This window comes from Syngnathus scovelli, chromosome 19, assembly GCF_024217435.2.
Source record: "Syngnathus scovelli strain Florida chromosome 19, RoL_Ssco_1.2, whole genome shotgun sequence".
Classification (NCBI taxonomy): domain Eukaryota; kingdom Metazoa; phylum Chordata; class Actinopteri; order Syngnathiformes; family Syngnathidae; genus Syngnathus; species Syngnathus scovelli.
Genome location: NC_090865.1, coordinates 2,719,947 through 2,734,286, shown reverse-complemented (window position 1 = coordinate 2,734,286; position 14,340 = coordinate 2,719,947). Strand labels below are relative to the sequence as shown.

Here is a 14,340-nt window from a genome sequence, read left to right as displayed (position 1 = left end):
CCTGTTTTCACCAATCATTTCTGAATATTAAAGCTTAGCGGTAACTGGGCTAAAGAAATCAAATATTTATTAATATATTTAGTAGTAGTAGTAGTAGTAGTAGTAGTAGTAGTAGTAGTAGTAGTAGGAGGAGGAGGAGGAGGAGGAGTAGTAGCTACTCCTACTACTACTAGTATTATTATTATTATTATTATTATTATTATTATTATTATTATTATTATTATTATTATTATTGTTGTTGTTGTTGTACATCAACAATCTTATTTTTCATTTGGGTTTCCGACGTACTGCTTCTGCGCATGCGCAAGATAATCAAAACAACAATGGCGCTGCGCGGTGGCTCTGTGCTTTTAAATGAGCTCGTTCGCATCCGTCCTTTCTACAAATTTGCTCCGTTTGGCGTCCGCTCGTTTGCTGACCATGTTTCGTCCCAAAAGGTTGCAAGCAGCACCCCGGAGACCTCGTCCGACCATCTACTCTACACACCAGAGCACTTTGCGTTAAAAGAATCCCTCAGAAAGGTACGAATGGACACTCATGACATTGAGCAAGTTTTGAGCGTCATGAAAACAAAAGTTGATATTTTTAATGCCTCACTGTAAGAGGGTGTAGTGTCCAAAGTTGCTGCAAACAAGCTCGAGCGTATTAAAAGTGGATAAGAGGTCAATGTAAAGTCACTTTATGAAATACCAAACAGACTCCCAGGTTACCTCATTAGGTACACCTGTACATAGCAAACATTTTTCAAATTTAACATTCAGCTGTAGCAAAATTGTTGGATATATATATACTATATATAATATGTAATATATCGTAATATACTGTAGTGCTTTTGTTGAACGTAATTAGTTTATGCTGTGGCCAGTCAGTGTATGAACAGTAGAACTGGAAATGAACTCTGACCTTTTTTTTTTTTTTTCCAACAGTCACCAATCCCCAACCGACTGGTTGCAGCAACGCTAAATATTACATCACTTTGCCTAACAGGCATCAGTTAATGTGTCTTCTATCACGTAGCGTCTGGTTTAAAGAAATATGACTGCATCCAAATACATGTTTTTTTTTAAAGGTCTCTCATGGCTTCAGATCCACGAGGAAACAAAATCATTACACTTTGCTTGTTGTTTTGATTTTATACTAGTCAGGTTGTGTGCTTGCCCTCCGCTTTCCAATCTCGGTTTATCGTCTCAGTCTCCAGACGCCAACCTAAATCAATGCAGTCTACAGTAAAGTTAAAGTTAAATGTGCAGTGAGGCAACACAATGTTTTTTGCTTGTGTTTTTTTTCCTCAGAGAGACGGCTGTGTTTTGATTTGTGAAGCTGCCAATCAGATATCGTAGCGAGATACGCACAACATTTCGCAACTTTTTGGTTTTGTAAGATTGGGAACGTGTGGAAAATATCGGTGCAAGTCTGCTATTAGAGGTCATGTTACGTGCATGAGGGCTTAATTTTTTTTTGTTTGTGGGCGATATCACCCCTGGTTTTATGCTCTGTGACACCTTTGTGGATGTATGGTTTGTTTTCTACAATGTGATTCAATTTTTTTCCGGTTACATATGTTGTATAAGTTATGGTAATTGGGGGAGAAAGAAAAAAAACAGTGCCTTAGTATTTAGTCTGTCTATTTTTAAAAGCAGACAGATAAGAGTAGATAAGAAAGGCAAAAATAACAACAGCAGCCATAATTAGGCCAGACAGCAGAGATGTTTCGGTAAACGGAGGGAAGTGTACTGTGTGACTAAATCTTCAAAGGATGCCGGGAGGTTGAAAATAAACTAGCACAGGCAATATGGGAAGGATGAACATGTGAAAGGGAAATACGGGACAATATGTTGTTAGGGCGGGAAAAGGAACAAAAGGCCGCGTGGTTTATTAAAAGAATCCTCTGTAGCATCATGTAAAAGATGGCATTGTATATAAATTGAGTCATAGGAAATCCCTGGGTGAGAATTCAAGGTCGGACTTGCAGCGTGCCAACGTTTCCCCCGCTTGTGCTGTTGGCACTTGGGTGTTTACACAATGAGCAACAAAAGCAAACCATCAATATAAAACAGGAAATCCTCCTTTTGAGTGTGTGAATGTCTGCTTCAATAAAGACAGAACTTTTCAATGATGGTCATTTAGCCAAAGCTAATGTGCATGACCCAGCAGAATTGTTCGGCGATGTTTTCCTCGGTTTTTACATCTTAATTTTGCTCTATTGTTGTTATGATACATTAGCTTCTTATGCTGGTTAGCCAATGTGGTCACATTTTGAGTTTACTGCTTTATCTTGTTATTTGTGATATAGCCACAATTGGAACCATTTTAGAATTGCCTTGTTTCAGATTGGCTGAATTTGTTATGTTAGCGTAACAAAGGTCACTGTTGTGTTTTATGTCTGGCTTGCTGCAGGACCTGATAATGCAATGTTCTTGACCCTGGCTTAGCACACGACGAGTCTGCTGATGTGAAAGCGTCGTGGTATGCAACACAAATAGTCCACAATAACCTTTGTGAAAGCATGCAGCATCCCTCGGCAACGTGCCGCCTGTTTCCCGTTGTCCCTCCCTTTCCCTCCTCAGGATTTGAACTCTGAACACGGATGGTTCGACCTTGGAATAATGGCAACCACTGCTTGTGTTTTAGGGTTTGTTCTCACGAGTGCTAAAGACGGTTTGTCGAGGCCCGGGGCTTTTCAAGGTTATACTTTCACTTGCTAGTGCAGACTTGTCTGAATGGCTTAATGAAAGGGCAATAAAAGAGGAGGGAGTAGAGTCCATAATCCCTCATAATGCGGACGCCTCATTTAGCTCGTCTTATTGGTTGAGGCTTATTTAATGATTCCCATCATCACTAAATATCGATTCTATGTAAGTCGGGGAGTGTAATTTCTTTTGAAAGGCACAAAAAAAGTGAGTGCCAAGTCATTTTTCAAATATGGTGAGAGTGCCTATACTTTGGGTTCCGAGTGGTCACAGAAATAGTGCTGTTGAAACGTCACAATAGGTTGCTCATGCCTAAGCACTTCTCCAGCTGCGAACTACTTCCCGATTCCTCAGATGAATCATTTTGCCAAAGTCTAGCCACTCGAACGTTCATTTTACAAACCAATTGTCGACCTGCTTTTCGCTCTTTTCGAACTTTAGTTCATGACTCACCCAATCGGCCTCTCTGATAAAGACGAGATGAATCATGACAATTGAGCGATTGCTCTCCAGGTTGAAGAATATGATGCAAAATTCAGTCGAACAATTACTCGAGTCCATTGTTTCCTCCTTTGCGAGTCAATTGTCGGACGCGACTGTTATACAAGCGAACATGATGCTGTTAGATTTGACCTTTTGCATGTTGACCCGTGGATGAGAAAATGCTCCACGTCCACCCACCTATGCTCTCCTGGTTTGTTTCAGCACTTTGTTCAAACATTTTGAGGACGCCCATATCTGGGTTAGAACATTTTCATTTCTATTTATTTATATCTGTCTGAATGCCTTGCTGTCATCATCATCATCTCTCTGGCTTTTTTTTTAGCACGTATTTTACTCTTCAATGTTCCAGATTGGGATTTGAGCCAAATGGCACATCTGCTTTTGCTATGTTTTATGTCAGCAACATATACACAATGTGTGTGCGCCATGTATTCTGTCATGTATTCACCGGCGTTATTGATTCGCCGCGTAATGCATTTTCGCAGGCTGCTCTCTATTCATTGATACGAAACGCATTTTGCGGCTGTCTGCTCGGAATAGATTACATGGACTTTAGGGTGTGTGATATGATACATGTGATGCCGTGCATTTAATTTTTCTCTTGTAATGGAAATTCTTTCGGCTTGGAAGAAAGATAGCACGCACGCTTGAATATTCACTTTTCTCCCCACAGATCATCGACCAGGAGATCAACCCTTACGTGGATCAGTGGGAAGCGGAGGGAAAGTTCCCAGCCCATAAAATCTTCAAGATTTTAGGAAACGCTGGCTTCCTTGGAGTCAACAAACCAGTTGGTGAGATGTGCATTTGTTTGAGCTCGAGAGGTCCACCCTTGTCTCAGTGGCACGTTGTTACCTTGTTTAGACACGCAAAATAGTTGTCCAACCGCTTTTCAAATGCAATGCTTTTGTTTGGTCGGCATAGACTGTGTCAACCGCAAGTGCATGTCTCTGCAAAAGCGCTGAGACATTTTCTGACACAGTTGAAATGATTCAAAACATGTAGTAATTAATGAGAGTGATTACTCATTGGGGCTGCAATCCCTGTGACGTGCGTTTCTGGATCACTTATCATTTTCATGATTAATGTGCAGCGTATCGAAGAATTGAAAAGAGGCGAGAATGAATAACGCATCAAAACATATGTTGAAAAATGATAACGCTTCTCGCTGTAGTAGAGCAGCGCACTGGTCCTTGTATTGGAATTGTTTGAGTTCATCTCTCCGTGAAGATCCAGCGTTCTGATGAACGTGGCTTTGAAGCGTCCTATCGACTTCCCGCAGCAGCTGTTGGTTCAAATGGAAACCAGATGGGCACCCAGATGTGTCACCGATGGAGTCTGGAGTTGCGAACGACTTTTTTTTTTTTTTTTTCCCCCAAATGCAGTCAGGCTTTCACGCAACGGTTGTCCTGCAACAAAAATGTGGGTCATTTCTCAACTTTTTTCAGTCAGCCAACAATGAAATATTTTGTGCCAATCCTGTTGTGAAAGTCTAACCAACGTCTACGTGAATCAGGTAGAATGGCTTTAAATCTGATTTATGTTTTTTTTTTTTATATAACATTTTAGCTCAACAGCAGTTTTCTTTTGCATCGGGGAATTTCAATGTTTCCTTTAATCCCATAAATGAGTTGCTTTCCTTCATATCATAAACAGCAAACAACCCACGCACTTTAAGTCTTTAGGTTTCACCAGGAGTGCTCAGCTCAGGGAAGAGAGCTCGCCAGGGAATTAAAATGTGCTGAGTGCACACACCTCCAGCATTAGTTGACAGGATTAGAGAACGATGACCTGAGGGACGACTGTGCAAAGACTTCATTCAATTATCAGGTAGTAGTAAAGAGTCCTTGCGGTGATGCGCCCGCCACACAACAAAAACATGAAGAGATTTGACGCATCTTTATTTGTTGAAAAAAATATGGATCCACAGTCAATGCAATTTGTGAAAGCCTTGCTGTCACTTTAACAAACAACCGCTGGCGTGTTGACGTGACCTACATTTCACATGGTCCAATTTAAACTACTCCATAGAAAAGTCGAGCTTGAGCAGACATGCCCCGTCGCGACGTCTTAGTTCGGCATTGACAAATCTCAGATTACCGTGTTTGCACTCTGTTTTACATAACACTTTAAAGTCTCTTCGGGCTTCCAAATTATGAACGAAATGTATTTAAATACAGTCAACCTCTAAACTATGCTTGTCAGAATCTCCTCAGTTTTGCCGGTGTAAAACAGGCCCGTGTATACCTTTTGTTTTTTACTCGTGTGCACGGAAAGTCCGCGTTACCTATCAAAACATGGGAACAGGAAGTTTTCCTTAGACAGCCGCGCCGGGGGAGAGGACAGTGATGACCCTTGGCACCCTGCCTGGCTTCCTCTGCCCTGACAGGGAAGAACCCGTTTTTCACACCATGGCAACGCCGAGCTGCTTGACAGATAGGAACTGGCAGCCAAAATTGTTTCCCATCCGTTCTGCTCGTATGATCCCTGCTTTAGTAATACTCTGACGAATTCATGTCATCGTTTGGTTTTCCCCACTCGCATTACTAACACATGATGATGTCACATATACGTGATCGGATTGTGATGCATGCAATCGATGGGTATTACCGCCGATGAGGGTCAACGCCGAAGAACATCTGCGGCCCGCCCGAGAGAAGCATCGAGGCTATAGGATGGACAATTGAGATTTGAAGCATACTTGTTTGTTTTTCTTTTGTGTATTTTTCTCGACGGCCCGCTGTTCAGTTTTAAGCGGGATCAACTTCAACGCTTCCTTCTGTCCACATGATCCACCGCAGGGTTTCCAGCTGCACCTGTTTCCTCTTAGTTTTGGCTACCCCCACCATTTGAGTTTGCTCGGCCCTACTCTCGCTCACTTGTACGAATGTCCCCAATTTCCCTGTTGTCCTACTAAGGCGCGTCTATCGCTGACGGTGCTGTTCGTTATTCCATAACTAGTCAGGCGGATGCAAGGGTTGCACAACGCTGTGGTAAATTTGCCCCTAATTGCTCATTGTCAGTCAGCGCGAATAATCGCCATGCACTGGACATCTTAACTTGGTGTCGTTTGGTGCCAAATTGTATTTACCAGGCCAACATTAAATGATGATGAGCAAATAATCGACCGATTTAATTGGCTGACATTAGCACTTTTACAGTCAGCAAAATGACTCTCGCTTCTTTAAACAACATTTGTGTGAATACAGTTGTTAGTTTTGTAAGAAAACAGCCTCTTAAGTTTAGTGCTTGAAAACAATGATGAAAGGAGCGGATGTGGAAGTGCAACAAAGTCTTCAAGTCCATTAAATCGTGAAGGTTTTTCCGTAACAAATAGACATTTATTTTCATTTCATCTCACGTTGACGACTATAATCTGCAGATAACTGTGAGTCTTGTGTATCCTCCTGACTGATTTTTTTTTGCAACTCTAAATGAATGCAAGAAAGCTAATCTTAAGAAGTGTTTTTTTTCCAGAGTATGGAGGCTTAGGACTGGACTTCAGCTACAGTGTAGCGGTGTCCGAGGAGCTGGGTCACATCCGCTGCGGAGGCATCCCCATGGCCATCGGCGTTCAGACAGACATGACTACGCCTGCGCTGGCCAGGTAATAACCCTGAAAACCTGCACGACTTAAATCCTGTCTTCTCACCGGCCGCCTACTTTGGCGTCATATCTGTGTGGAGATGCATATTTAGCCTTGGTGCCAATCTGCCTCCAACGCTGGTTGGTCTCTTTTACTGTGAGGGAAAAAAAGATTCAGTATGTGATCCAGTTGTGAATCACACATCTTAGTGACATTTTTCCCTCGTGTTGCCTTTCGCTGTTATTTTCTTGTAACAAAGTGACTTTTACTGACAGGCGACAAATTCTCATGAGTTTAATTAGGGGAACAATTCTTGCCCGAAACGAGGTTAAAATAACAAGACAGTATTGAAGAAAATTGCTAAAATTGCCTCAAGCTTATGTCAATTTTTTTTCTTTTCACAAAGTCTTTTTTGTTGACTTCATAAACCAAACTAGTACTTTGTCAATTGTGTGCTTGTGCAGGTTTGGCTCAGCTGAGCTCAAGAAAGAGTTTCTGCTTCCCAGCATCCTTGGGGACAAAGTTGCGTGCCTCGGTGTTAGCGAAGTCGGGGCAGGTTCTGATGTGTCCAGTAAGTTCCTGTCTTTGCATCTTGAAAATCTCCACCGCCTTCCCGCGTCTTGTGTTTTTTACATGCCGCCTGCCGTTGATGCAGACATTAAGACGAAGGCGGTGAGAAAGGGGGACGAATACGTGATCAACGGCGGCAAGATGTGGACCACCACTGGCACCCAGGCGGACTGGATGTGTCTCCTCGCCAACACCAGCGACGGCCCCCCACACAGGAACAAATCCCTCATTTGCTTGCCCATGAATCTGCCCGGTAGGATCAACGTATCACGCCGCCGCTATCAAAACAAGTTGTCGGAGGGGGCCGGTTATCATCTTTTCCCCCTTTTAGGAGTGCAAATCGCCCGCAAGATTGACAAGCTGGGCATGTGGTCGTCGGACACAGCCCAAGTGTTTTTCGAAGACGTCCGAGTTCCCTGCAAGAACGTCATTGGCCAGGAAGGCATGGGCTTCACCTATCAGATGCTCCAATTCCAAGAAGAAAGGCTCTGGGCTGTGGCCAATAGTGAGAGATTTTTCCTTCTCATTTCATAGCATCCATTTCCCACGAATGTTACGGTCAGCGCTGTGTTTAATGACGATTTCCTTTGCACTGCCAAGCAAATCAACAAGGAGGTCCAGTTCACTTAAGGTCAAGCCATCAATCTCGGTTAAGGAGGTTTGTTTGCGTTTAATTTCGACAAGCGTCCGATAATGTTTTCTGAAGAACTTGGCGAAAGTGAAACGCTCCGTGATGGAATTTTTTAATTTAGCCGTTTTTAGTGGAGTGGAGCTGTGTCATACAGTGAGGTGTTGGTGACATTTTGAGTAGCTACAACTGAGCATCTTTCTCTTTTATGAATGCAGAATTTGGGAACGTTGTGCATTTTTAATCATAAAAGAAAACCAGTCCAAAGCAGCTCACAGTAAATCTTCTCATTTCCCCCCTACCTCTAGTCCTGACGGCGATGGACATCGTCATCCAGGAGACCATCCATTACACTCGACAGAGGACCATCTTCAATCAGCCGGTCCTCCACCATCAGGCGGTCCATTTCAGGCTGGCCGAGCTGCAGACGGAAGTGGAGCTCCTGCGCGCCCTCCTCTACCAGGCCACAGGTAAGCTCCAATCATCTTCCAGTTCTCAAATAATGAAGACCATGCCTGAATATCTCACTTGGTGGTGCGTTCAGCATTGTATATCAAAGGCAATGACGTCACCAAGATGGCATCCATGGCTAAATTAAAAGGAGGGCGCCTGGCCAGGGAAGTGAGTGACAGCTGTCTCCAGTTCTGGGGAGGAATGGGCTACACCGGCGATGTGCTGGTCAGCAGATTTTACAGGTATGTATCGTGGAGAGAAAATGTGTATGTCAAATTGTGACTTAAATACAAATAAAATACATTATTTTTAAGTATAATTAAACAGAATGAAGCTTTTAGCTATGCATGTAGCCTGTTTAAACTTGTTTCCAGTGATTTGCAGCACAGTGTGTACAAACCACGCTGGCCATTGTTTTCAGCCAAGTTTACACTTGTTAAAAAAAAAAAAAACAGCCACTAAATCATGTTGCTGGGCAACTGTTATTATAACTGGCTGCTAACAAGCGGTGTGTCTTGAGGCAGCTTGTGTTAAGTAAAAATAACTGAAGTGCTCCTTACATGAAATTGTACTGACATCTAGTGACATCTGGTTGTAGTTTGCAAAGACAAGCAAATCCTTGCTAACTCCATTTTGTCAACAGAGATTGCAGGTTAATGTCCATTGGTGCAGGGGCTGATGAGGTCATGCTCGGAATCATCTGCAAATACATGGACATTCTACCCAGGAAGTGATGACAGGGGACGATCCATCAATTCCCTTTATAATGGGAACTTCTAAAACTAATTTTGACGTGAAAAAAAGTTAATCACCTAAGTGCTCTTCAGCCGACTCTAAAAAGTATGTTCATTTTGACTGCATGAGGTAAGGCGTATATACAATTGGCATTTTGTAAATATTGATTCACCACTACACAATAGTTTTTGTTTTCTGTCAGTGTATTAAAAAACAAACAATGCCAGTTTTAATTGAAGATAACACCTGATCAATGTTTAATGGTTAAAAAGATCATAAGAACAATTATTTACATTGTGAACACATTTCATATTTTTGCTGCCCCCCCCAATGTAGTCTGTAATCTAGCCATTCATTTCTGTGTAACACATACTGCAGTTGCTCTTTGTGATATACATAATTAACAAATTATAAGAACATATAATTTCCATTCCTCATTTCTGTACTATGGCACTGATTACGCAACTCGTAATCAAGTTATCGTCTATATTCTGAGATGTGTGTTCAAAGTCCAACAGGTTCCAGCTGTCACCTCAACTTGATGAACCAGTAGAGTACAAAGAAGACAAAAAGGCAGAAGAGCAGCATGTAGCACAGCAGTTTGGTCTGACTGCCTCTGGACAGCTGTTTGACTCGGCCGATGGTGGCGCCGAGCAGGCCGCCCGTTGAGTCAAAGTCTGTATCCTGGTTGGGGAAATGGGGTCAGATGGAATTCTTCATTGAAACAATTCACTGTGCAGATTACTTGCTTGTTTCGTTGTTTAAACACATTTGGGTGCTGACTGTGAAGAGTTATTTATGTACATATTTTTCCTACTAAGCGTGCAGCCTTCAACGACTTTCATGTCAGCAGTGTTTACATTTGACCCATGACAGTAAACTCACCATCTCATCCAGCATTTTATTCTGATACTTCACTTCCGTTCCGATATCGATTGACAGCTGAAAACAAACATGCAGTCAATTAGCATCATATCATATTTGAGAGAGACGGCTGTTGGTGAGTTTGAACTTTCTTACACTTTTCAAAGCGCTGACTTTAGCTCTCAGTCCCTCCTGTAGATGTTCATTTTCCTCTTCGTACACGCTGTATCCACTTGCGACATAGTTTCCAGAAGGTCCATCCCCTAGAGCAAATTCAACCACGTCTTTATTCAGTTGACATTCACTGGCAAATACATTTGGAACCCGACTAAATTTGATCCATGCGGGCCACTAGAAAGCTATTTTCCACCTGCTAACTCGCCGATACTAAAAAAAATCAGCATGCAAACTTCATTTTCTTACCCAAGCCGGCGCGCCTCATTGCGAAACAATGGTTAACACTGTCTAGGAGTCTTTGAGTGAGTGATGCGTATACAAAGAGTGCTGAAAACCACAACACACTTGTATTTTGTAGAGTGTTGTGAATCTATCTGTACACGTATTTAATGGAGTGTTGTCAGTCAATCTGTCGCTTCCTTTGCTCGTCACCAGAGGCCACGTCATCGAACAGAGCACGACGAGGACCAAAAAGAGCAACGCTACATCGCGTTGCAGGTGGGTGATAACCGCGAGTATGCTGGAGTAGAGGATATAGTAGAGGATATATAAATTTCCTCCACAAACAATGTGCAGACAGGAGTAAAGAACCATTTGTAGTAATTCTCCAGTTAAAAAAAAGAAAGAGATGACGTTCATGGCCATGATGGAGGTGCCCAATATGATGGTATTGAATAAAATACGATGTGGTTCTGCGCAGCCTTTCATTCTTCATGGCTTAAATGCGAGAGAAATGTGTATCGATATCGAAATTGTATCAATGTCAATACCTAAATCAAAATTGCTATCAATCAATTGATATCAATGCATAAATGATGTCGATTCCGTACAATATCACTTGATACCGGTTTTAAGACGTTGAGATTGATTCTGTATCAGTTACTACTAAATACTAAAATGATATTGATTGACAGCCCTTTTTATGTTGTATTAACACCAAAATTTATATGGAATTGAAATATATATGTATAATAACTATTACTATGATCATTCCGTATTAATTTTGATTTCAATATCCAAACTATTGAGTCCCTTTTTTAAGCTGGTATTGATTTCTAATTTGATACGGATCGATATCACTTCCTGAAACTGATATCACAACAACTGGCATCGTCATCTTGAAAGATGATATCGATTCCGTATCAAACGCCCTTTTTAAACTGGTATCGATTTAAAAAATGATACGGATCGATATCAAAATGACGTTACTGGTCGATATATCAACTCAGAAGGTTGATATCGATTCCGTATCAAACGCCCTTTTTAAGCTGGTATCGATTTCAAAATTGATACCGTTCGATATCATTTGGAAAATGATATTGACCAGTATCCATTGGTATCGTTATGCAAATTGATATCGATCCGTATCAATTTTGAAATCGATACCAGCTTAAAAAGGGCGTTTGATACGGAATCGATATCAACCTTCTGAGTTGATATTATATCGACCAGTATCGTCATTTTGATATCGATCCGTATCATTTTTTTAAATCGATACCAGCTTAAAAAGGGCGTTTGATACGGAATCGATATCAACCTCCTGGGTTCATATCATATCGACCAGTATCGTTATTTTGATATCGATCCGTATCATTTTTGACATCGATACCAGCTTAAAAAGGGCGTTTGATACGGAATCGATATCATTTGATATTGACATCAAACTTGATAATGTAAATTGTATGTGTTGCAGGTTCCAAAGCCAGTCAGACAAACAATCAGCCTTCAAGCGGAGTTCTCCTGGTCAACAAATCATCTTTAATAATAAAACAACATTTACATTTTTGGTTGTGTCCATGGATGTATTTGTTTGATCACAAATAAAGTCTACCAAAGTTGAGAAACTCTCTCCTTGTATTCCATTGTGTAGATCGTGGTAGTCCATGCTCTTGGGGGAGGGTGAAGTTGGAGCGTCATCACAAGTTCTATAGGGAATAAGCTTAGTTTGGGGATACACATGAAATACACAATAAAATCGCGAAATTTTCGCGGCAGGATGGTCGAGTGGTTAAATACTTTACCTGGGAGACGGGAGACCAGGGTTCGACTCCCGCTCAAGTCAACATTTAGAAATTTTACGGTGTGAGACTCGAACTCGAGTCTCCGGAACACCAGGCAAAAGCTTAACCCGTTCGACTACCTGTAAGTTAACAAATATTCGGTTTCTTAATATATAGCTTTGACTTTGTGGCACTACCAACGTACTAGTCAATGAATAGGACAAACGAGCGACTCTGGGCATGACAGGTGATAGTCGAGTGGTTTACGACATTGCCTAATAAACACGGAGTGCGAGTTCGAGCCCAGCCTAGGGCCGACAAGAATCGCTTTTCCCCCCCCCTTAAAGTGTACTCACTTTTATCTATTAGTTTTCTTTTTTCTTCAATGACGTCATCACCGGAACACTATAAAAGTCGGGCAAACGAAGCAGTCAGTCTTGCACGCCGCCTCTGACGGAGTGCTCCTCCACCTGCAGCTCTGCACGCGTTTCCACCAGCTCATCTAAAACTTCCATTATGTGAGTATTCTCTTTCTTAGACACAAGGTAAGTACAAATGACGCTCGCTTGCTTTTAAGAATAAACTGCTTTTGCTTGCTTTTAACGTGGAGTTTCTCTTTTTGGCTTGCTTACAGCGTGCTAAGGTGCAAGCTAAATGTTGCACGTGCATTGGCAATGGACGCCTTAAATTGCACCAAAAAGCATTTATTTGCCATCTGGACGCCGGCGCTGTTAGCTCAAGGTAAGTAGACAACACAATACACATTCAAACAGAATGAAACAAATGCATAATAATGCATATGCGTTTTAATTGTCTTCTTTTGTCTGCAGGTGAGAGTCTTCAAATTGAGCCTGAACTTCCAATGCGTTTCAAAGTGGATACAAAGTTAATGCATATCTCTTTTCTGTCCACAGGCCTGTACCTGCAACACAAGGACCAGATTGACTGCAAAATGGCAAAATTTCAGTTTTATATGAAATATATCGATTAAAGTTACTAAATCAAGTAATGTTCTTTTTCTTTGTCTGCAGGCTCCAAAATGGCTGACTTGCTGTCATTGACGTGGCTTCACGAGACATTTGCAGGTCTTCTCTTACTCAACATGCCTACCAAATGTAGCATAGCTAAGCCAAACCGGCTCACAAAGCTGTAAGTTTAAAAGTAGAATACTTACTTTTTTTACCGTGTCTTTCAGGCCAGCAAGCTGTGGTTGGAGAGGAGTCCAGCGCTGTCCTGCTTTCATCACAGGTGAAACACGCGCGTACATTCAGCCATGCACAAATGTTTGACAGTGTATTCCAGCAGGTGACACAATCACGATTCAAGTGGCAACAGGCGCGCTGAAGTCATTTAGCGTGTCTTCCTGCTCTTGTCCACTAGATGATGCCAAAGGACCGGGTTCTTGCCGCATGGATCTTCTGTGGTGAATAAAAGCTTATCTCCAAGGTTTGGACCTGTTACAAATACGAACTGGATGAATCCAAGTACTTAACAGTTTTTTGTTCTAGGTGCAGGCCATCAGATGGAGTTGTGACCAACTTCCTGTCTAAAATGCAGCCAGGTTTCACACACTACCAAACCCTGTTGCAGGTTTTAATAAAAAAAAAAAATAATAAATTGCCTTCTTTCTCCCTCTCGATGCAGTTCAGTTCCAGTAAGAATGCTGTCTGGGACTTGGTCACCATGATCCTCCACCTGCTAGGCAAAGAGACCTATTCTCCAAAAAGGTCCTCAAAGCTGAACTTACAAAATTGACGCTTGATTGTTCCCCTCGTTTGTGTGCAGGTGTGTCCGTCCTGGCGAGCTGGGCCTGCTGTTGGTCGTCTGAGGTTTGAGTGCTAACTGCTTCAGCACAACTCTACAGTTAAAAATAAAGTCAACCAAAATGGAGTCATTGTGTCTGTTCCTTTTCATTTCAGAGTGCAGGTCCAATAATTGAAGACTGCCACAAGTGCTTCTACTCCGTTGGCAGGTAAACTAGCTCCCTGAGCAGAAGCACCAGTGGCTAAAGCCAAACTGTGGCAGGGCTTTCATTTTCTGGACCTGGATTTGCAACTTCTATTTACAGGTGGATCTATAAGGTGAAATGCTACTTGCCGGAAGCTTCATGTCTATGTTGCTTTGGACAGGCGT

At 42.0% G+C, this 14,340-nt stretch overlaps 2 protein-coding genes across 2 annotated transcripts; one reads left to right on the top strand and one right to left on the bottom strand.

Annotated features, from left to right (window-relative positions):
- Positions 1 to 284: 284 nt before the first annotated feature.
- zgc:85777 lies at positions 285 to 12,051 on the top strand. The gene is made up of 11 exons (XM_049750934.2): positions 285 to 521; positions 3,868 to 3,988; positions 6,672 to 6,801; positions 7,245 to 7,351; positions 7,436 to 7,603; positions 7,682 to 7,855; positions 8,287 to 8,448; positions 8,523 to 8,673; positions 9,075 to 10,166; positions 10,643 to 10,705; positions 11,901 to 12,051. The coding sequence occupies exons 1-9, from the start codon at positions 300 to 302 to the stop codon at positions 9,163 to 9,165; spliced, it is 1,326 nt and encodes a 441-aa protein (XP_049606891.1). The 5' UTR covers positions 285 to 299; the 3' UTR covers positions 9,166 to 10,166; positions 10,643 to 10,705; positions 11,901 to 12,051.
- bet1 (Bet1 golgi vesicular membrane trafficking protein) lies at positions 9,394 to 10,658 on the bottom strand. The gene is made up of 4 exons (XM_049750939.2): positions 10,454 to 10,658; positions 10,187 to 10,293; positions 10,052 to 10,108; positions 9,394 to 9,850 (listed from the first exon to the last, which is right to left on the bottom strand). Exons 1-4 carry the CDS (start codon positions 10,470 to 10,472, stop codon positions 9,695 to 9,697), a joined length of 339 nt encoding a protein of 112 aa, XP_049606896.1. The 5' UTR covers positions 10,473 to 10,658; the 3' UTR covers positions 9,394 to 9,694.
- Positions 12,052 to 14,340: the final 2,289 nt, after the last annotated feature.